We start from the raw sequence: 23,004 nt of genomic DNA, 5'->3' as shown, positions 1-23,004 counted from the left end.
ACTTGTTGCTGCACTTGAAAAATACTAGCATTGAGGTGAATTTACTACTGTTTGTGACCTTTTAAGCTTGTAGTACAGTTAATCTTTTGTCTAGAGAGGCTTAGCTGTTTCTTTGTGGAAGGGAGTTTCAGTTTGTTCTGATCTGGCTAGAGTTACTGCTACGTGGCTTTGTTTTTGATTGGATAATTTGGCTGGTTCCTGTTTTGCCCCCTTAGACAGCCAGTGTTTAAACCAGTCTCAGCTTGTTTGCTAAAAGCTGCAGTGAGTTAGGCCTTCTGCCCTTGTTCTGCTGTTTTACAAAAACTGCTGTGAGACTGCAAAAGATAAGTGCTTATTTTCAACTGTTTTCTGCACTTCTGGTTAACTAAAACAATATTTTCTGCATATCTGTTTAAACTGTGCAATTCTTTTTTAGGCTTACTGAATTCAGTTCTTACCTCTGTTCTGATCTTGTATCTCCACCCACCTGCCCAAGTGTTGTTGTGGTCTTAAAGCTTGGTGGTTTTGAGTTGCCCGCCTCTACTATACATTTGATATTGGACACTCCTCCCAGTCCTATTGCATCAGCTCATTCTACTGAGTGCAGTGAGATCATTTGTGAAGGTCCACACCTTTAGCTTCTTAACCTTGAATTATCTTCTGTCTTCTCACTTTTTACTTAACAAAAAAAAAATATTTTGCTGCTTGGCTTTTGCTTAGGCGTAACTGCTTTTCATTTGCTGCATTTCATACTGCTTGTTGGTAACCTTATTAAATTGATGACAGTATTCTACTGAATTGCTGCTTTATTTGAGCTATTTTTCACTGTTGTGATTGTGAGCTAATCCATCACATTTGCACTATTTTAAAGCAATTTACTGATTAACTGCATTTCATTACTGTTTAACTGTATTTCATTGCTTTTTACTGCAATTCATTACTGTTTAACTGCATTTTACTGCATTTCATTACTGTTTAACTGTATTTTTTCATACTGTGAGTTCTGCTTTTGTCTGTAAGTGGTTAACCAGTGCTTTTTGTGAGTTTTACTGTGCTCTTAACCCTTAAATTGAGTAGCATAGTCTGGATACAGGTTTGCTGCATCTGTAACTGTTTTCTTGCTTTTTTTTTTTTGCCTTCTGTGTTTCTGGCAGCCATCTTGTGTTGGTAGGGGTCTATCTCCTCTGCTAGTGAGAGTAGCAGGGATGCCCGGACCTTGTCTGGCACAGGCTGATTGATACAGAAAGCAGGGACTATCAGGATTGGCTAGATTTCTGTGTTACTAGAATCTTCTATTTTTTTTGTGGTTTTTAAACCCAGCGTTTGAGCTGGTTTGGGCTTGTTTGCATGTCATGCACCACAGCTGCACTGTTTTTAACCCCATGTAAAGTATTCCAGCTACAAATTTTTCTTTAGTAGCACTTATGTGATCACCTTGTAGTACTACTCTTAGACCTTCCACTCTTTACCTTCTTAGCTCTCTCTGGCCTCTCACCCTCAGATTCTGACAGCTATGGATGGACAATTTCCTACACTTTCTCCTGCCAGTCTGGTTGATATGGGCTCCCTGAGACAGTGTAGCAACTGCCTCATGTACATGGATAACCATCTGCTATTACCACCTAGGAACACAATTTGTGAGAGATGCAATTACATTAAGAACCTAGAGTCTGTTCTCTCTCCCTTACAAGCCAGTATATCTAGCACTGAGAAGGTTATCAACATAATCAACACACCTCAAACACCAATCTCAACTGCACAACACAAGCCCACATATGTAGAGGTTTTCAACAAAAACATACCCAAGCAAAGGAGACCTCAGAGGCAAAAACCCATGCAAACTCCACAACCCCCCACACCATATACCACACATAGTCCACACCCCCGTGTCTCGCAACCAGAAAGGTCTAACCATAAACCCAACATATTAATTATAGGAGACTCCATTGTGAGACACTCAGATGTGCCTCTCACCAGGCTGGATAAGGAGAAAGTCTCGGTTAGTTGTCTCTCAGCTGCCAGAATCCGTCATATCACATACGCACTCAAGTTTCAGCAACAGATACTGTTATGACTCTATCATAGTCCATGTTGGTGTGAACGACTTGAGATGTACCTCCCTGGACTATATGAAGAGAGACATGATTGAGCTCACTGAATATTTGCCTCTGGCAGGTATGTCCCTAGTCTTAAGCAGCATTCTACCATCACCCAGAATGATGCTCCAATACAAACAGAAAATGATTGACTTTAACAATTGGCTTAGTTTCTGGTGTCATTCCAGGGGGATCCAGTACCTGACAGTCTAGGAAGATATGATCGACAGACCATGATGCTTTGCTAGAGATGGCGTGCATCTGTCTCACTTGGGCTTCAGGCTTCTGGCAAAGGCCTTTGCCTCCCCATAGTGTCTTTTTTAGGAAAAGTCCTGAGGTCGATAAAACCAACATAAAAATTTCAACAAAATGTAAATTAATGATCATGCTGCTGAATGCAAGGAGTCTAAACATGAAATTGCACTCATTGCAAGCATTTTTAACCCTGGAAGATGCTGCATCTGTGCAGTCACAGAAACCTGGTTCAAAGCTGTGGAGAACACCCCAGCCTTACCTGGTTATTCATCCTATCATACATTCAGACCTCGAACTGTGGGCAGCAAAGCCAAAGGAGGTAGCATTTCAATGTATATTAAAGACACACACACACCTCCAGGCTGGTCAAACAGTATGACACACAGGAGACACTCCAGGTGCAGTTAACCATTGATAAGATCCCTATTCAAATCATAGCTAGCTACAGGCCCACAAATTTGACTCAGGATGCCCACTCCACCTATCTGGACCTCTTTAAATCTATCAGGATTCAACCCTTTACCCTGATCTTGGGAGACTTTAACTTTAACTACCCAAACATATTTTGGAACAACTGCACATGCCAGAATGCAAATGCCCAGAAATTCCTTAATTTTATCAAAGCAAATGCCTTGGAACAGCTAGTCGATACCCCCACAAGAGGTGATAATATCTTGGACTTGGTATTAACCAACATGAGTAACCACTGCAGCACCCCTACAGTATCATCCTCCCTGGTAAGATCTGACCATAAGGTGGTCACTTTCAAAGTCTGCATCTCCCCTGACCCCTCTCTAGCTAGAGTCAAACAAAAAACATCCTCAAAGCTGATTACAACCTCCTGAGGGATGGTATAAACAGCTTTACAGCCCCCTCCCCCTCTGTTGGAACTGGTACCAATGTCAAAATTTACACTGAATACTATACGAGCACTTATATAGATGCATGGAATCAGGAATACCTGACAGGACAAAATCTTCCTCCTCATGGAAGAGTTAACCTGTCTGGTGGACATCTGCAATAAATAAACTATATAACAAAAGGAAAAAATTACTGTCCAGGACCATTAGGAGCAGATGCCCAACTGGAAGCAATATCTCATTAGCCTAAACAAGCAAATGAGAGCACTAGTGAAATCCTCCAAAGCAAACTTCGAGTCCAAATTGGCTGCAACTGCTAGAGGCAATCATAAGGCCTTCTTCACATATTTCCACAATCTCAAAGGAAGAACCCAGATCTGTTCAGAACTGGTGGTCAAGGACACCACATACATAAATGCCATAGATATAGCCAACTTACTGGCTGACAGAGTCAGTGAAAACTTCAACCCTCTGTCCCTCCATCAATATCAGGACATCCTCAGTACCTGCCCCCTCCCCTTATCTCTAGGGAAGAGGTCATCACTGCCCTCTCAAAAGCAGATAAATACAGCTTCCATGGGACCCGATAACATCCCAGGTTGCATCCTACATGAACTCAGGCAGGCACTTGCAGCACCATTAGACACCTGCTCAGCCAAAGCTTGAGTATTGGCTTTATCCCAGCCGAGTGGAGGACAGCCACTATTCTCCTTTTGCACAAAGGTGGAGCATACACCGATCTGGGAAATTATAGACCCATCAGCCTATATAGCCTTGTCTGCAAAGTCATGGAGCATCGGAGCATCATAGACTTCATTATCAAGGACATTGGCAACCTCCAAGCACTCAGGCTCACACAGTTAGGTTTCATCAAGGGGAGGTCTTGCCTTTTAAATTTGGTCAACTTCTTTGAGACAGTCACCAAAGCCATGGTGAGGGGAAAATAGGACACAACTCCTACCTTGACCTGGCCAAAGCCTTCATAGTATAGTATTCTATTCCCCACTCAGGTATAATAGATAAACTCTCTCAACTAGGGATCAATCTGTATGTTGTCAGATGGGTAGCACACTGGCTCAGTAACAGAACCTACCTAGTCAAAATAGGGGAAAGCACCTCAAGCAGTAGACCTGTAATGAGCGGCATACCCCAGAGACTGGTCTTGAGGCCTCTGTTGTTTGGGATATACTTTTCTGAGGTGCAGGTGAAAACCAGTGGGCTGTGGCTAACCAGGTTTGCAGATGACTGCAAGCTGGACACTGTCATCAATTCCCATAGTGATGTCTACATCCTCCAGGAGGGTCTCACCCAAATAAATGACTGGCACCAGAAACATGGCCTCAAACTGGATGCAAAAAAATGCATCATCCTTCCCTTTGGAGAGAGTGACATCCCCAGAAATTATCGCATCAATAACAAGGTCCTAAGCATGCAGTCATGAGGGACCAGGTTGATAGGAAACTGACTTTTGACCACCATATTGCCTCTGTTGTATGAAAACCTTTCTACATGGCCCACCTCATTAGTAAGGTTATCTCATCCAGGGACAAGGAGGTCATAACATCCCTGTAGTCTCTGCTTATAAGACCCATTATTGAGTGCAATAGCCCTTTAGGCATGTACCTCACAAAGCACATGCTGCAGCTGGAGACACCACAGAAGTTCCTCACCAAGAAAATCCAGGGCCTCAAACATCTACCCAACACAGACGGGCTAAAGGCCATGACCCTCTACTCTGTCTCATACAGACCCCTCAGAGATGACATCTGTCTGGCATACAAAGTGGGTCTATATTAAATCAGTGAATGCTTAAAAAAGCGAACACTGATTTATCGACTCCATGTAAGTGATAGCTTACAATCCCGAACACTTAGAACAGCGATTTTTTTCCAAGGGAAAAAAAAATCGCTGTTCCATAAAAGAAAAAAAAAACTTTAAAACATTACATAAAGTAGGGGGGCATCGTCCCCCACTACTTAAATATATCAACTCTGAGATCAGTGTCAAAACCGGCAAAGTAACAGAGGCGGTCAAATGATTTCTTTCCAAGGGAAAGAAATCGCTTATATGCTGTTTCGCTATTTTGCCATTTTGTGCTTTCACGTTTGATCAAGATGCATTTGAAAGAATGTGTCTTTGATCATATAATAGGAACCCTACAAAGCAGTCTCAGACCCCACCTTGATGGGACTGCTACATATCCACAATTCAGGGTTCCCTCGAGTAGCCCGCACATGCAACCTCAATCTGGTCTGTGATTTCAGTAGGACTTGTTGATGAAACAGATTTGTGTCCCAGAGACTCCCCCTTCTGTGGAATAGACTCCTTCTCCACGTCAAGCAAAGTAACTCATTAACCCTTTTTAAGTGCAACCTGGATAAATGGATGAGTAAGAGATTCCACCTCTGTCCTTGCTGGACAGGGGCATCAGGTGGTGACTTGTCGGAACATGGGCTAAATTCTTGACCAGGCTTGTAAGGGCCTCAGGGCCAGTAGCCTAGTAACTTCCTATAATCCTTTGATCCTATAAAGACATAAGTAGTGCTTTACAAATACAGTCTAGTATATCAAGGAGCAATGTTTATGTTAACTGGTATAGATAAATGTATCACAATGAATACATCATTAGGCATGTTAAATTAGAAATAAATAAGAAGGAACAGTTGCAAATAATGGATTATAATCCTAGAGCATTGTTTAAACAAGCCTGTAATGACAACTGATTATAACATTTTTGAGAAATTTCTAATTTGGCCACCAGATGGAAGTAGAGGACTTTGAGATCTATGGTTATACAATTTTAAAAATGATAAAGCTGGATTTTCACTGCTACAGTAATGCAAAGTTAATTTTTTTCAGTGATGTATTAGCTCACTTAAGTTCCTAAGTATGACTGATAGATGTTGCAATAACTATGTCATTTGACTATATTATTTAATATTATTGATATAATTTCTAAGGCTCCGTTAAATAATTATTCTCTTGAGCACCAGTTGGTGAATGAATATTCATATGGCATTGATTTTATGGATATAGTAGATTTAGCTATTATTGGGCATTCATTATATCTGATGAGGTCACTGTAGTGATGAAACCAGTCTTTTGTTTTCTTTCCCATTGGGGTTGCATTGTATTCAGTAAAGTGTCTTCTCACTTCTACATTGCTATCTATAGTTTCTGGTCATTTCAGGGTGCCTGGTATGATAGTCCTGCTTTTTTCATCAGTTCATGGGTTCATAAGAAAACACTAGGCAATCAATCTGGAGACCATTACAAGCCCCAACCCCCTTTTACGCTACATCTAGTTTTCCCTGATGTCTCCATTCCAAGTACTAACAAGGTCTGACCTTGGGCTTTTCATTACCCTTGAACACACACATGCCTGTGTAGTTACCAAGACTTGGTTACAGTCCTGTGAAAACATTCCTTCTTTATCTGGGTTTAGCATTCTCTCACTTGTTCAGACTTTCCAGTAATAGTGAGGTATATCTATATTCATCCATAACTCCATTACCTAATGAAAAATCTAACATAGCATTATAATGACCATGGGTAACTAGATAGATATCTCAGTGTCAATAAACACATTCAATTTCCATATCATCTGTAATTACAGAATGAATTTTATGTCTCACATTGACAATTATATCTGTCTACACCAACTTGTGTCCTTAACTAGTGAATGAAACAGTCTTCCTGGATGATTTCAACTACCCATCCATACACTGAGAAACATAAACCACCAACTATAAATGCGCACAACTTTCTTAATACCACTTTTGTGGACCAAACACAAGACTACAAATACCAATTGTATTTAGGGATTTCTGTAATGGCAGTCTGTTGGTACTTTCAGACGGTGCAAATAATTTTAAACGCTCTTCTTCTCCCAGGGGAGCTGGTAGGTAAAGAAGCTAACTATTCCACAGTTTTTTTCTCTTACCTAGAATCCTGCATTGAGGCAGCTGCCCACATCTGCCAAAAGTATGAAAGCAAATTTAAAAATAAGTCCAAATGGTGGAATCCTACTACTGACCAAATCTGCAATAAAAAATAAACTCTTAGATTTAAGGAACAAACTAAATTTCCTTCTTTCTATGGCTAATCTCATATAGTCCTGCAAAGAACATATGCATGTGATCAAATTCTGAAATACCAAGTATTCATTCAACATCTCCATCTTTTCCAAAGCAAGTTATAAGGCTTTCTTTAGCTAGTTAAGAATCTTCAAAGTAGTAATCTGTATGGCACTGTGCTGATATCTTGTAACACTATCTTCTCAAATCCTGATTTTCAAAATACTCACAGACACAGCTCCAAAATCACTTCACTGTCCCCCTGTTTATCTCTCACTCATAATGTGTCTCCATTGTCCCTCTAGAATTGTTACAGAACAGGTCTCGATGTATCTCTGGAGACTACAAACACTAGCTCTGTAGAGCCCAACAACCTATTAGGCTGTCTCCTCATCAGTATTAAGCACAGCCTCACTGTTCCCCTCATAAACCTTTTTAACCTCAGCCTCTCCACTGAATATGTGCCTGAGACTTGAAACATAACTAGGGTAATACCCCTATATAAAGGAGACCCTATCACTGAACCAGGGAAATGCAAACTTATTACCTTTATCAGTATCATCTATAAAGCAATGGAGCGTATTACTATATGGCCCATAAATAATGATATATGAAGCCTGCAATATTTTCATCCTAACCAATGTAGATTTGTGAAACTAGGTCCTATTTACTAAACTAGGCAGACTTCAAGAGTGCAAATGAAGCACTAAGTAATAGTTAGTCAGTGCACATTATCTACCCTGATCTGGCAGAAGTCATTGATACCAATTCACATTGAAGTATCATAGTTAAGTTTTACTTAAATATCAGTCCCTATCCAACCCACTGTCTTGCCAACTAGTTCAAATACAGAATCCACACAGTAAGGTTTGGTGCATAGTTTCCTTCAGTAAGGCTTACCACCAGTGGAATACCACAGGATGTCATGCAAGGTCCACTCTTCCTTAACTTAAATAAATGTCCAAACTGGCATTAAGGGTCACTAGCTGACACAGTTTGCTGATGAAATCAGTATAAGTGGTGCTATAAACCCTTCAACGAATACCTGTTTCCTGCAAGAAGGTTAAATCACCAGAAAGGCTCATCCAGACTCTGCTACACTTTGCTGTGAAGGAAAGGTTAGTTTGCTGTTATTTTTTGTATTTCTGTATTGCCTTTCTATATTTTGAATACTGTAGTTTGTTTTCTTTACCTTGTGTTTTGCTTGCATTCTGTTTTAACAGCATATTAAAACTTCAAAAGAGACCACAGCTCTCTCTGTTCTGAGTCAGGCAGAAATACCACTGTCTTTCTAGTTGCCCGCCTCTTATGTTAATCTGACCATATATCTCATTTCTCTCTACTTTCACTGGCTTATGTGAGTAATCACAAAACCATCACTTTTGAAATCCCACCCCTTCAATTATTTAAATTTATTGGCCATCCTACAGTATTTCATAGTACCAAAATACAAAAGTAACCACCCCTTTCAGTCCATCTTGCTGTTTTAAAAATAGTAACTCTCCACTAAACCTTAACTTTTTAAACAGGTAAAACTCAAGTTACCTACTTTCATATCTAACTTCTCTAGTACACACTGCAGAGTGCATTCTTTTCAATCTTACCTTTAAGCATCCCTGTTACTAGCACTTTCTCTAATACCTAAAAAGATCATCTCTACTTGACTCCAAGTAGACTTTTCTCTATCTGTTAAACCTAGCACTTGCTCCTACAGTACTTATTACCTTGATACGGCACTCTTATAGATAGCACCCCAAAAGGCAAACCCCCATTTCTCGGTCACCCACGTCCCCGGAATCTCTTTTAAAGTTTTTGTCTAGTCCTTCTAGCATGTCGAGGGATCAGTTGCTAGTGTCCTCTCCTGCTCAGCTGGTGAACCTGGGAATATTGAGGCAATGTTACAATTGCCTCATGTACCTGAACAAGCCTCTCCTCCTCCCACAAAACACAAATACATGTGAGAGATGCAACTATATGGCCAAACTGGAGGCTGAGCTCTCTCAACATAGGACTGGCAAGACCAGTCAGGAGGAGAAGGTTACCACACACACTATAGACCCAGTCTCACATAGTACCATCACAACCTCAAATCATACACATAAACACACAAAGACATACTGGCGGCTCTGATCAAAAATCTACCAAAACAGCAGAGGCCACCAAAGCAGACACCCAAACAACCACCACCTCAGAACACAACACCTGCAACACATAGACCTCACAGTCAGAGTGTCAAACAGTCACAGCCCTTAAGGCCAAACACAATGCCAGACACACTAGTCATTGGTGACTCCATAGTCAGACACACTGGCGTCCGCTCACCAGACTGAGTAAGGAGAAGGTCACAGTAAGCTGCCTGTCGGGCGCTAGAATCCGCCACATAACGCAAGCACTCAGGTCTCTCAACAGCAGGTACAAATATGACTCAGTCATTGTCCACGCTGGTGTAACCGCCCTGGGGCGTACCTCCTTGGACTACATGAAAAGAGACATTGAGGAGCTCTCTGATTATGTAGCCCAGGCAGGTATGACCCTGACCTTGAGCAGTATCCTACCTTCACCAAGAATGATGCCACAATACAGAGATAAGATGATCAGCTTTAACAATTGGCTTAAACTCTGGTGTCATTCAAAGGGGATCCAATGTCTGTCTGCCTGGGATGACATGCTGGACAAGCCACGCTGCTTGCAAGGGCGGCTTGCACCTGTCACCCTGGGATTCCGGATATTGGCAAAGGCTCTTGCCACCCCCATAGTGCCTTTTAGGCAAGGCTCAAATTCTAAACCTACCACCCTAGAACACAAAAAGGAAAAAACTAAGGGTAATGCTGCTCAATGCCAGAAGTCTAAATCTCAAAATGCACGCACTCGAGGCCCTTCTCAGTATGGAGAACATCGATGTCTGTGCAGTGACAGAAACCTGGTTCAAGGCTCCTGAGAGCACCCCAGAACTATCAGGTTTTACCTCTTATCATGCGTTCCGGCCCCAAAATCCGGACAATACCAAGAAAGGAGGGTATCCATATTCATCAAGGACACCCACACCTCAAGACTGGTGGCAACGCACGATGCATCGGAGACCATCCAGGTGCAATTAACCATAGGCAAGACTGCTCTGCAAATTGTAGCATGTTACAGGCCACCCTCACAAACTCAGGAACCTCACATGGCCTTCCTGAAAACACTAGAGGGGATAAATGTATCACCAAACACCATCATACTAGGTGACTTCAATTACCCTAATATAGACTGGGAACACTACTCAAGCCCAAACACCCTAGCCCAAAAGTTCCTGGAATTCATAAACTCAAATGCCATGGAACAACTAGTCACCATCCCACAAGAGGAGAAAACATACTTGATCTCATCATCATGAACATGGGAGCACAATGTTCAACACCGGAAGTATACCCCTCACTGGTGAGATCAGATTACAAACTAATCTCGCTGGAGGTCCTCATCCCACCCACACCTGAAATAAAAAAGACCACAGTAAAGAACTTCTCAAAGCCGACTTCACACTTCTAAAGACTAGTGTGGTCTCCTTTAAGGCCCCGAGCTGGCGGAAAACAGTACTCAAGCCGCTGAATCACTTACAAATGCCTTCTACCAGCACCTGCAGGACTGCATGGATAAGGCAATCCCAAACAAAACAAAGACTCTTTGTACCAAAGGCAAGCGTCCAGTCTGGTGGACCCCAGCCATAAACAAACTCTACAACAAAAGGAGGAAGCTACTACAAGATAGAGCAAAATCCTTAAAAGGTAAGACACCCTTGATCACTATAAGTAAAAACTAAGAGCTCTCATAAAATCATCCAAAGCAAATTTTGAGAGAAAAATAGCTAAAGACTCAAAAGACAATCATAAGGCCTTCTTTAGCTATGTTAGAAACCTGGGAGGAAACTCCCAGATATGCTCAGAACTAGTTCAAAATGATGTGAAGATTACTGATCCTACAGACATTGCCAACATACTGGCTGACAGGTTCAGTGCAAACTTCTCTCCCCCAAAAGGAGAGATATCTATACCAAGCGATTGCAGCCCCCAAACATCTCCAACGCCCAAGTGAGAACTGCTCTCTCCAAAGCAAAAACACAGCATCCATGGGACCTGATGGTGTCCCCGGCTGTGTGCTCCACGAACTCAGCGAGGAATTAAACCCACAGCTAGGACAGCTGTTTAATCATAGTCTTACCTCTGGATACGTACACAGGAGTGGCGCACTGCAACTGTGGTCCCACTTCACAAAGGCGGTGCCTCCACCAACCCTGGAAATTACCGGCCCATTAGCTTGACAAGCCTTATCTGCAAAGCCATGGAGAGGATCATAATGGACCTCATAAATAAAGACATAGGACATTTGCAGACTTTGGATCCATCCCAGTTTGGCTTTGTCAAAGGCAGATCATGCCTTCTAAACTTGGTTGACTTTTTGAAACAGTCACCAAAGCCATTGATGAGGGAAAGGCAGTCCATACAGCCTACCTCGATCTGGCGAAGGCCTTCGATACAATACCCCACTCGGGTATCATTGAAAAACTCATCAGCTTAAATGTTAACCCATACATCACAAGATGGGTTGCAAACTGGCTGAGTGACAGAACCCACAGGGTCAGAGTTGCTGGCGCCATGTCAGACTCAAAGCCTGTCACAAGTGGTGTACCACAGGGCTCAGTCCTGGGCCCACTCTTGTTTGGCATCTACTTTTCCAAGTACAAGCAAACACAGGAGGGTTATGGCTGACAAAGTTTGCAGATGACTGCAAACTGGGCCATAGTAGAAAACACATCTGACACAGATATCCTTCAGAAGGGTCTCACAGAAACGGATAACTGGTGCCAGAGCCATGGCCTAAAGTTAAATGCCAAAAAATGCATAGTCATACCCTTCGGGAAAAACAAGGTTACCCCTAGCTACCAAATAGGTGGCAATCCACTGAGCACAGAAGAAGTTATCAGAGACCTGGGGACCCAGGTTGATAGTAGTCTGTCATTCGACACCCATGTAGCTAAAGTAGTTAGGAAGACCTTCTACATTGCCCACCTTATCATGAAGGGATTCTCATCTAGATCAAGGGAGGTCATAGTCTCCCTATACTCATCACTCATCAGACCAATGATTGAGTACAATGCCCCATTCGGAATGTATCTGACCCAACACTTGCAGCAGCTGGAGAGGCCACAAAAGTTCATCACCAAAAGGATAAAGGGTCTCAAACATCTGTCCTCTGCTGCCCGACTGAAAGAACTCCAGCTCTATTCAGTCGCTTACCGCTTGCTCAGAGGTGACCTTTGCCTAACATACAAGGCCATGTCAAACCCAGATTTGATGAATATGCTTCACCTCAAAAAATCTAGATCCGTCAGAGCCACAAGGGCGGGAGACTTAAACCTCGACACGGCTATTAATAGGACGTGCTGGAGGGATAGATTCATCACCCAAAGACTCCCTATGCTGTGGAATAAAATCCCGGTATATGTGAGGCAGAGCACCTCGCTGGCCTTGTTCAAGAGAAATCTTGACCAATGGATGGGAGATCGCAGATATACCCCAGGGATTACCTCAGTGTCACTGCTCGACAGAGGCACAGCAAAATAATGGGTATAGTTCCCCATACTAAAGGGGTGGCGTAAGCCACAAAACTATGGGCTAGGCTTGTAAATGCCCTCGGGCAGATAGCCTAGTATGAACCTATGAACCTATGAACCTATCACACTAATTCCTGGTGTCAAGATTTTGGTCTAAAGCTCATTACAGAAATGCAGGGCAGTATTCTTTGAGAAACAAGACCCTTCTCAGAGCTTATACTATTATCAGTAACCTATCCACATTTATAGGTTCATAGATTGGTACTAGGCTATCGGCCCTAGGGCGTATACAAGTCTAGCCATAACAATTCCCTGGCAATTTCTTCCTACAGTAATGAGCTTTTGTTTGATCACCATGTACCAAATATCATTGTGAAACCCTTTTATCTAACACAACTAATTACTAAATGCATATCCTCAAAGTTATTTTTCCCTTCTACTCCTCCATAATTAGGTACATAATAGAATATAAACCCCCTTCAGCATGTACCTACCAAAGTATATTGCCCAATGTGAAAAAAAAAAATGATTCCTAGCAAAGAAAATCTCAGGTATGCCCTCCTTATGTTAATCCAAACAAATAAAAGTCCTTTTCCCTCTTCTCCATCTCTTACAGACTCCTGTGTGGGGACCTCAGCTTCATCTTCTAGCTACAAAGTACTCTTTCTTGTTTGACCTATATCATATGCAAAAATAAAAAAAATGGCAATATCCCCAGCACCTGACCCAAGGACCTAAGTCTATATTAGAATATTAAAAACATCTGGGGTGTTGGGAGTTGGTATAATGGTTAAGGTGTTTATCTTACGGACACAATGTATAGGGTTTGATTCTGACCCTTGAAAAGGATATTGGCTAAGATAAAAATGGCCCACAAAGACAGCTAGCCTAATACTTACCTATGAACCTATTGGAACAATACATATGTCTCTCAGAAAGAATCATCTGCTGATAAGTACCTACCCTACGTCAAACAAATGACCTCCCTAAATATCTGTAAATCAAATTTTGAAGAGGGGATGGGGACCTGTAAAGTCACCCCATGCCACATTTGCCCATTATTGATAGAGAGACCAAATAATAGGACTTGCAGTAGCTAGGCACTGATATACTGGTTCAGTTACCTAGTATGAACTTTTGAACCTGTGACCTTTGCACAACATGGTGAGTACAGCATATATGAGTAGAGAACCAATTCTAGTATATTATCATGTATGAGGGTATCCTTATAGGTGCAGACTTGGTGTCAGGGGTAGCACAATTTAGGTGTGAGTGAAGGTGTAAGCACAGAAGTATTAGACCGATTAGTACTATATGCCTTTGGTTGTTTGAAATTGGTCTAGGTGACTTAAAAAATGATTTCATAAGATCCTCTTCTTAACGATGTTGGCATAAATGGGTGCATTGTTGTAGGATTGCGAAATAATAGCAAGTTGTTTACTGATGTGATAAGTGAAAGGGTAACCTCCAAACTGAGAAAATGTTTGTACATCTCAAACTGTATCTGGGAAAGAAAAAACTAAATAATTGTAATCTTCAGTAAGTATAAGGCAGTCACTCCACTTCTTTGGAATTCATAAAGTAAGATGTTTGGTGAAAAATTAGGCACTGTAAATTGGAGATTCATGCCAACAGAGACTAGAATGTGACTAGATATTTACAGAGTGCCTAAGGGGTGAAATACCCAATTATTGAATAGTAACACCCTACAAGGGTCCCTTGTAATTAGGCCAAGTGAAATGATCACAGAGTTAATTACAGACCCAGGAGGACCACTGAAGAACATTAAGAAACCCACATATGCGTGCGGGTGAACACACACACACACACACACACACACACACACACACACACACACACACACACACACACACACACACATGCGTGCACGCATACTGCACTTCCTTGCTCTTTGCCACTTCATACCATTGCATCATCCCTTCCTTCTTTTTCCGTAGCACTCTAATACCTCCATTTATTGTTCTTTGATTTTTTTCTCCCCTCCCCTTATGCTGCTTTGCGTTATGCATCTTTTTGTTACAGCCAGGTTTCATTGTATTTGTTATCCAACTATTTCTTCTCTTTTTTTTCAGTTTGATGTCACTACATTCTTTATATCAGTGCCAAGCATTCTTAAGAATTTTCCTTTCCCACACCCCCCTTCATCCTTTCTTAACCCCTACATACAGATTCCCCATGAGTTTTCTTTCAATTCCTTGAGATTTCCTCCCATGTGTCTATGACCTTCTTCCAGACACTCTGTGCCTATCTGCAGCCTCAGGACATATGCACCATCCCTGCTTCCTCCTCATTGCATTTCCTGCATTTGGAGATTTACCTCCTTCCTTCCATGGCCTACCTTTGTGGTGAGAGGTACTATCTATGAATAATCCGCACTGTTTGGTCTCCTTTTCCATGTATATGATTTGTCACATTGTCTATCCTTATTACCTGTTTCCATCCTTCTTTGTTTGTCTCCCATTTTTCTTTCCTGTCCCATCCCATCTTCATTCTTTTCAGCATTCCCTCTTCCCTCTTCTCCTTAAGTCTTCATATATTTTCCTCGCCCTGGTTTTTTTGTTTTTCCCATTTTCCCATAGTGTCTTCTTTTCCCTTTGTCCTTCTCCTTTGTTCTTGTCTTTACGATTTCTATGTGTTAGATTTATATATATATATATATATATATATATATATATATATATATAGAGAGAGAGAGAGAGAGAGTTCAAACAAAGTAGACCCCCCCACACACACACACACATATATATATATATATATATATATATATAGAGAGAGAGAGAGAGAGGAGAGACATACCTATCTACATATCTATCTTTCTACATTCATATGTATGTGTGTATATTAAAAAGTCACTCACCTATCATCTGATCCAAATAGAGATGAAACGAGAGAAAGATGTAAACTCAACCTACCTAGTCTGTACTATAAGCATAACTATACATTACAAAATGATTTTACCATTTAAAACAGAAATGCTTCTGGAGTTAGAGGAAGTAGATTAGTTGATCCATAATTGTTCTGTTTTGTGTAAATTGACCTTGCATTACCAGGCCAGTGTGCCAAAGATGGCTGAAAGATTGAAACATTTAATTCCTTCCTGAGGACGTAAGAAATATTATTAAATCATCTATTTATAAATCTGGTACAGGGTTACCTACAGCAGAAGTGATACCCTTAAATCATCATTTGATGCAGACATGGACGGCCCTCCTACTCTGTCCATTTTCAACCTTTTTGATAATATACAGCTTCTTTATTAAACACCCTTAACTGCTTAGAGGATGAGAAGCATTTTTAGCACTTCCTTTTAGAAATCTCCTCAGTATGTTCTGCTGAATTTGTATTCATATCAGCTAAAACTCCCGAATTAATCTGCAGGTACATTGAATTTTATTGAAGTTACATACAAGTTGTTACAGAGGATTAATGATTTGAGCTATTAACAAAATACTTTCTCATTTGTCTACTGAGTGACCTTGAGCAATTCACTTAACCAGATGGTGCTTTGAGGCAGTTGACAATTTAGGCTAGAGTCCTTAATGGTATCGTGGACTGCAAGCCTGGTAACTAACAATGTACCTATGAAGGTAAGTATGGCTGGAAGCAAGGGCACATTCTGGGAAACATTAACAACCGTGGGCTTCAATACACTGCTCTAATCCACAGATAAAAATGACAAGCTCTTCACTCTGTGTTATGTCACTGTTTTATTTCTTCATTTGTTTTTCTCAGCCTGTTTAACACTATTGTTAACATGTTAGAAGTTCGGAATCGTGATGTGTTTGCACTGTCCATCAGTTGTGAGGAAGCTGAAGCCCCCAACAACCAATAAAAGATGGACAGATTTGCATAAAGGCTAGTGCAGTCAGCGTTAAGGAAACAGATGGGAATTAATAAGACACAGTACTTCACTGTATGATGCTTGGAAAGCTAACAACCAACACAAGGATGTACTATTGGGCTTTTGTTATTACTATTATTATAACCTGCTGGCAATGTACGGGATCCTCATTTTTATATCTTAAATTAATTTTAGAGAGCTTAATTCAAAGACTGTTATTATTTAACAAAATGTATATTGTCCTGCAGGCATTCGAGATTATTTTGCAATATTTGCAATATTTTATTATGCTCTAGTCTATTTTTTATACAAATACATTCATTTTCAATTAAATGTCATTTTCATTTTAAGAATTCACTCACCCAGTCATGTTTGAAATGATAAATTTATTATTAAATCAAAATGCTGGTTAACGCAAAATGCATTTTAATATATTCTCGAAACAATTTTTTAAAACAATTGCACTTCTTTTATACTGACTTGAATTTATTAATTTCTCAGGTTGCAGGACTCAAGAAAGCCTGAATCAGCCTTCATCAGTAACAGTGTCTCTGGGACAAAAGGCTGAAATCACCTGTACAGGCAGTGTCAGTGGTGCTGACTTAGCTTGGTACCAGCAGAAGCCTGGGAAATCCCCTCGGTACCTCGGGTATGACAGCAGCAGAGCCTCTGGAATCCCTGAACGTTTCTCTCTGACCAAAGACACAACAGCTAAAATCGCTAAATTAACCATTTCTGGTGTTCAGGCTGAGGACGATGCCGATTATTACTGTTGTACGTATTATAGTGCAAGTGGTAGTGCTGTATACACAGTGAGAGAGCAGCAAAGAGAACTCAATCAAAAACCTTCTGCTTCACCGATTCTGCTTCTACAGCTGCTGTCAAAAGCATCTGATTACTGAAGTACAGCGACTGTGACAGTGAGGTACTAGAAGTAAATGCAAAGCTGAATGCTCAGTAAACCACTCACTGTAAAAATGCCATACTGGTGTGTCATGCACTGCTTATACCAAAGGGACATATTCTTCATTTACTTTTCTCTAAACATATTCTAAATAATCAAATCAATAAGAACATTTAGGGGTCTTGTCAACACTAATCATCAGAGAGTTTATCTCTTAATCTGGTCTTGGTCTGTGGGTGAATGAATGGTGTTTTAGTTGTTTTATATTCTTGTATTGTTTCAGACTGAAAACTACATGAACAAAAAACACATTTTTACAAAGATCCACTGAGGGGTCAGAGCAATTGAAGAAATATAACTGTACCAGGAAACATTGGTGATAAAAAGTAATTTACAAAAACTCAGGATTGTAAAAAAAAACCTACAGGGCATTTCATAATACAACAGTAAACACATTTAAATAACATATACTGCTGCGACTGTTTACAACATGGAAAACATAAAAAGAAGCAGGGAAAATCATGAATCTTGTGGGCTTAGAATAGGGTAAGAGAAACTGGGATAGAAGAAACAAAAACATGTCCGACAGGTCAGCAAGCAAAGCTATGCATAACATTTACAAATGGAGCTGATCCATGAGGAATCATGCTTGGTCACTTAGGAAGAAAAATGTAAAGGGGATGAGGACAAGTTTTAACCAATTTAGGAAACAGTACAAATAGCACTGGGCAACTGGAGAAAAACAGGTTTTCATTGACAATACATATAGTGCACAAGCTGTTTATTTTATTTTATTTATTTTAAAGTGAGACAATGTCTTAAAATTCAGCAATAACACATGGGAAGGAAGCAAAATGATAAATGATAGTAAAGCTAAAATAACAAGCAACTGTACCAAAGTCAGGTATCTAATAGGTCTAACACTGTTAAAATTAATAGTATATATTTATGTGCCAACTATTACAGCATTTCCCCAACAACCATTGCAAGTCATTATACTAACTCATGTAATAACTGCACCATTTAATGTTTTGCAGTGGTTGCATTAACTAGTACACGAATCACTAAAAATGCTAATATTTAATAAGAAGCTTTCGGGTTATCCACCCTTCATCAGCATAATGATATGCTGATGAAGGGTGGATAACCCTTAAAAGCTTATTATAATATATAAGCTTAGTGATTTGTGTGTTGTTATATAAATTCTGCAGTGTGATAAAGAGTTTTGCATTAACTAGTACACCAGGAATATAATGTCTATAAATAACTTCATAACTCATTTAACATGGATATTAATCACTAGATATCCCATCATACATTTCTGTGTGCTCTTCATGTCTGCTGTCTATAACAATCGGGTGGTAGATGTAGACATTCTATACACTATTTATGCAGGCACTGTAAATACTATTTAATATAGACAAAGAAGTCTAACTGTAAAATGTAGTACTTCTGGGGGGATTCAATAAATTCTATGTAAGCTTCATGCAGGGCCTACACAGAGTTTACATTTTAGTGTGACAGTAAGCGACATACGTCAGTGCCCAATTCATATTACTGAGGCATGGTGCACCTCAGCTAGGTTTCTTGGCTCCCAAAAGTGTTGCTGGCCATGAAACCTTGTAAGTGAATGTGGATAGCAATTCCATGTAAAGGAGAGCAGCTATGGGGTGCAAATTTGCACAAAATACCACGATGATCACCAGAGCTTTACAAATACTGTCATATAGTTAGTGCAACACATCTGCACAGATGCCAACTTAATGAGAGGACAAATAACCAGTAATAGGGACAATATATGACAACAGATGTCACATGGGAATGTGTTAGAATATAACTCTGTCAACCTCTTAGAATGAGAAATGTGTACAAAGCCATACAAATGGGAGGACAAAGGGCCAGAAATAGGGACAGATATGTAATACTGCACTTCCAAACTTTGGACGGTGATAGAATATATAGGTTGCACATTAGCATGAACTTTCTGAAGAGCATGAAGTTTAAAATTCAGATGTCAGTCATCAATTTCCAACTATTCTGTAATGACATGCCAATGATTTGCCAGGAAAAAAATATCATGAGGAAAAGATCACAAATATGAGACAAAAACTGGACATTTTGCACAAATCAGGACAGTTGAGAGGTATGCACTCAAATGTATGTATTACTGAGGCAAACCAGTCCAGAGATTATGTCAGTGATATGGCAGAAAGCAACATATTTGATAAGGAAAACATCCAGACATCCTGGGAATAACTGGACATTTGAGAGATATGAATGTGAAGCATATGGTCCAAACACAGTACAGGACAGTGTACCTACAGTGCTGAGTATTGTGACATCCCATTCCTGGCATACTTTACTGAAGCTGTGTTAATGATCTGTAACAGGACATGGGACTGCCATGTAAAATTATCTCTCAGGGGAAGTGTGTGTATTGAAAAGAGAAACAGATGAATTGTAGGAATGAACACAGGGAAGGAGTACAGGAGAAACTCCCGCATGTACAGCAGATGAGGCCATGCCAATGGAAGATGGCTGTAGCAGCAACACCAAGCACACATATATATATATATATATATATATATATGACACAATATGGACTGTACAGTGAAAATGTGTAATCTGTCACTGTCACACAAGGTGACATAACAATGGGGAGGATATGTGTGTGAGATAAGCATCTTACATGAATAATGTTGAGGACATCTATCAGGGATCTGACATACAATTGGATTAGGGTGCATAATGGGAAGCTGTGCAAACTGTTATACCTGAATATGAGTCGCCTCTTAGCAGAGGTTTCCAGCAAGGTGACCACAGGTAAAGGATCATGGTAAACATTAAAAGAACCAACCACAATCATGGACAATATCAGAATAATATCACCACTAATCCCATGCCTGTGACATAACATATGTGAGGTGGAATGATAACAGATGAGCCTGCACACACACACACACACACACACACACACACACACACACACACACACACACACACACACACACACACACACACACACACACACACACACACACACACACACACACACACACTTGTCAACTGTTAAGATGCATCCACTCTGTATGAGGGTAACCACGCACACTGTCCTGGTACTCAAGATGCCCACTCCACCTTTCTGGACCTCTTCAAATCTATCAAGATTCAACCCTTTACCCTGATCCTTGGAGATGTTAATTACTTCACCATAGATTGGTAAAACTACTCATGCTAGAACACAAATGTCCAGCGATTCCTCAATTTTGTCAAGGCAAATGCCTTGGAACAGCTAGTTGATAACCCCACAATAGGTAATAATATCTTGGACTTGGTATTAACCAATATGAGTAACCACTGCAGCACCCCTACAGTATCATCCTCTGTGGCAAAATATGACCATAAAGAGGTCACTTTCAAAGTGACCATCTCCCCTGATCCCCTTCTAGCTAGGGTCAAACAAAAAAAACTTCTCCAAAGCTGATCACAACCTCCTGAGGAATGGTATAAACAGTTTCACAGCCCCCTTTCCCTCTGTAAGAACTGGCAGCAATGTCCAAATCTACACCAAAGTACTATACAAACACTTATGCATGGAATCAGCAATACCTGACAGGGCAAAATCTTCTTCTGCAAGGAAGAATAAACCTGTCTGGTGGACATCTGTAATAAATAAACTATATAACAAAAGGAAAAACTTGCTGTCCAGGACCAAGAAGGAGCAGGCGCCCAATTGGAAGCCATCTCTCCTTAGCCTGAACAAGCAAATAAGAGCACTAGTGAAATCCTCTAAAGCCAACTATAACTCCAAATTGGCCATATCTACTAGAGACAATCATAAGGCCTTCTTCACATATGTCCGCAATCTCAAAGGAAGCACCCAGATCTGTTCAGAGATGGTGGTCAAGGACACCACATACACAAAGTCTGTAGATACAGCAAATTTACTGGCTGACAGATTTAGCGAAAACTTCTCCCCTCTGTGCCCCCATCAATAAATCAAGACATCTCCAGTACCTGCGACCCAACCCTTATCTCTAGGGAACAGTTTATCACTGCTCTCTCAAAGGCAAAAAATACAGCCTCCATGGGACCTGATAACATTCCAGGCTGAATCCTACATAAACTCAGCCATGAACTTGCAGTACTATTAGGCACCCTATTCAACCAAAGCCTGAGTACCAGCTTTGTCCCAGCCAAGTGGAGGGCAGCCACTGTCATCCCTTTACACAAAGGTGGAGTATCCACCGATGTGGGAAATTATAGACCCCTCAGCCTAACTAGCCTGATCTGCAAGACCATGGAACAGATTATCATGGACCTCATTAACAGGGACATTGGCAACTTCCAAACACTGGACCCCACACAGTTTGGCTTTGTCAAGGTGAGGTCATGTCTGCTAAATCTGGTTGACTTCTTTGAGGCAGTGACTAAAGCAATGGACGAGGGGAAGACCGTGCACACCACTTACTTTGACCTGTCCCAAGCCTTTGACATTATTCCCCACTCGGGCATAATAGATAAGCTCTCTTAACTAGAAATCAATCCATATGTTAACAGCGAAGAAATTTCAATATCTCCACAATACAAAAAGACTAACAAACAAATCCCGATGAACAAAATGAACAAAAAACCGAAACACTAAACAACACAACACACTACACAAAACACCAAACCAACACACACAACAAAACACAAAAAAAACACACACACACAACTCACATCACAACTGCAGCAAGGGGGCTGCACCCCATGCCCCTGCCCCCCCCCCCCCACCCCCTATATATACTAACTATGCACACATCGACAACACACAACACAATAATCTCTGGCACTCGCACACACACCTCACTCCCCACTCAAAACACCTCCAAAAACACACCTCATACACACAACACCAGCAATAACACACACCAATCACGTACCGGCAAAACACACAAAAAACACAAACACAATACTATACAGCACAAGCCTCTAAGGACCGACTATATATTGAGATATATGAAATTTAATTAATTTAATCGCGCTTAACTATTTGTAACATTCGACTTTATAGCTTCGAGATACTGAAATTCGACATTTCAGTATTTCGATGTTATAAAGTGAACCCGTTAACAGATGGGTAGCAAACTGGGTCACTGATAGAACCCACCTAATCAAACTAGGGGATGTCACATCAAGCAGTAGACCCATAATGAGTGGCGTACCCCAGGGATCAGTCTTCAAGCCTCTGTTATTCAGGATATACTTCTCTGAGGTGCAGGCCAAAACCAGTGAGCTATGGCTGACCAAGTTTGGAGATGACTGCAAGCTGGGTGCAGCCATTAATTCACCAAGTGATGTGGACATCCTCCAAGAGGGTCTCATCCAAACAAATGACTG

The 23,004-nt window shown here is 40.8% G+C and overlaps 1 gene segment (V, D, J or C); it reads left to right on the top strand.

Moving 5' to 3' along the window:
• Positions 1 to 16,806: 16,806 nt before the first annotated feature.
• Positions 16,807 to 17,620, top strand: LOC122800297. The segment is given in 2 exon segments: positions 16,807 to 16,874; positions 17,220 to 17,620. Coding segments are annotated over 2 exon segments (450 nt in total).
• Positions 17,621 to 23,004: the final 5,384 nt, after the last annotated feature.

Source organism: Protopterus annectens, chromosome 4.part0 (assembly GCF_019279795.1).
Source record: "Protopterus annectens isolate FY-2018-M chromosome 4.part0, PAN1.0, whole genome shotgun sequence".
NCBI classification, from domain to species: Eukaryota; Metazoa; Chordata; order Ceratodontiformes; family Protopteridae; genus Protopterus; species Protopterus annectens.
The sequence above is the reverse complement of the archived record's forward strand: the minus strand, read 5'-3'. Positions and strand labels throughout refer to the sequence as shown.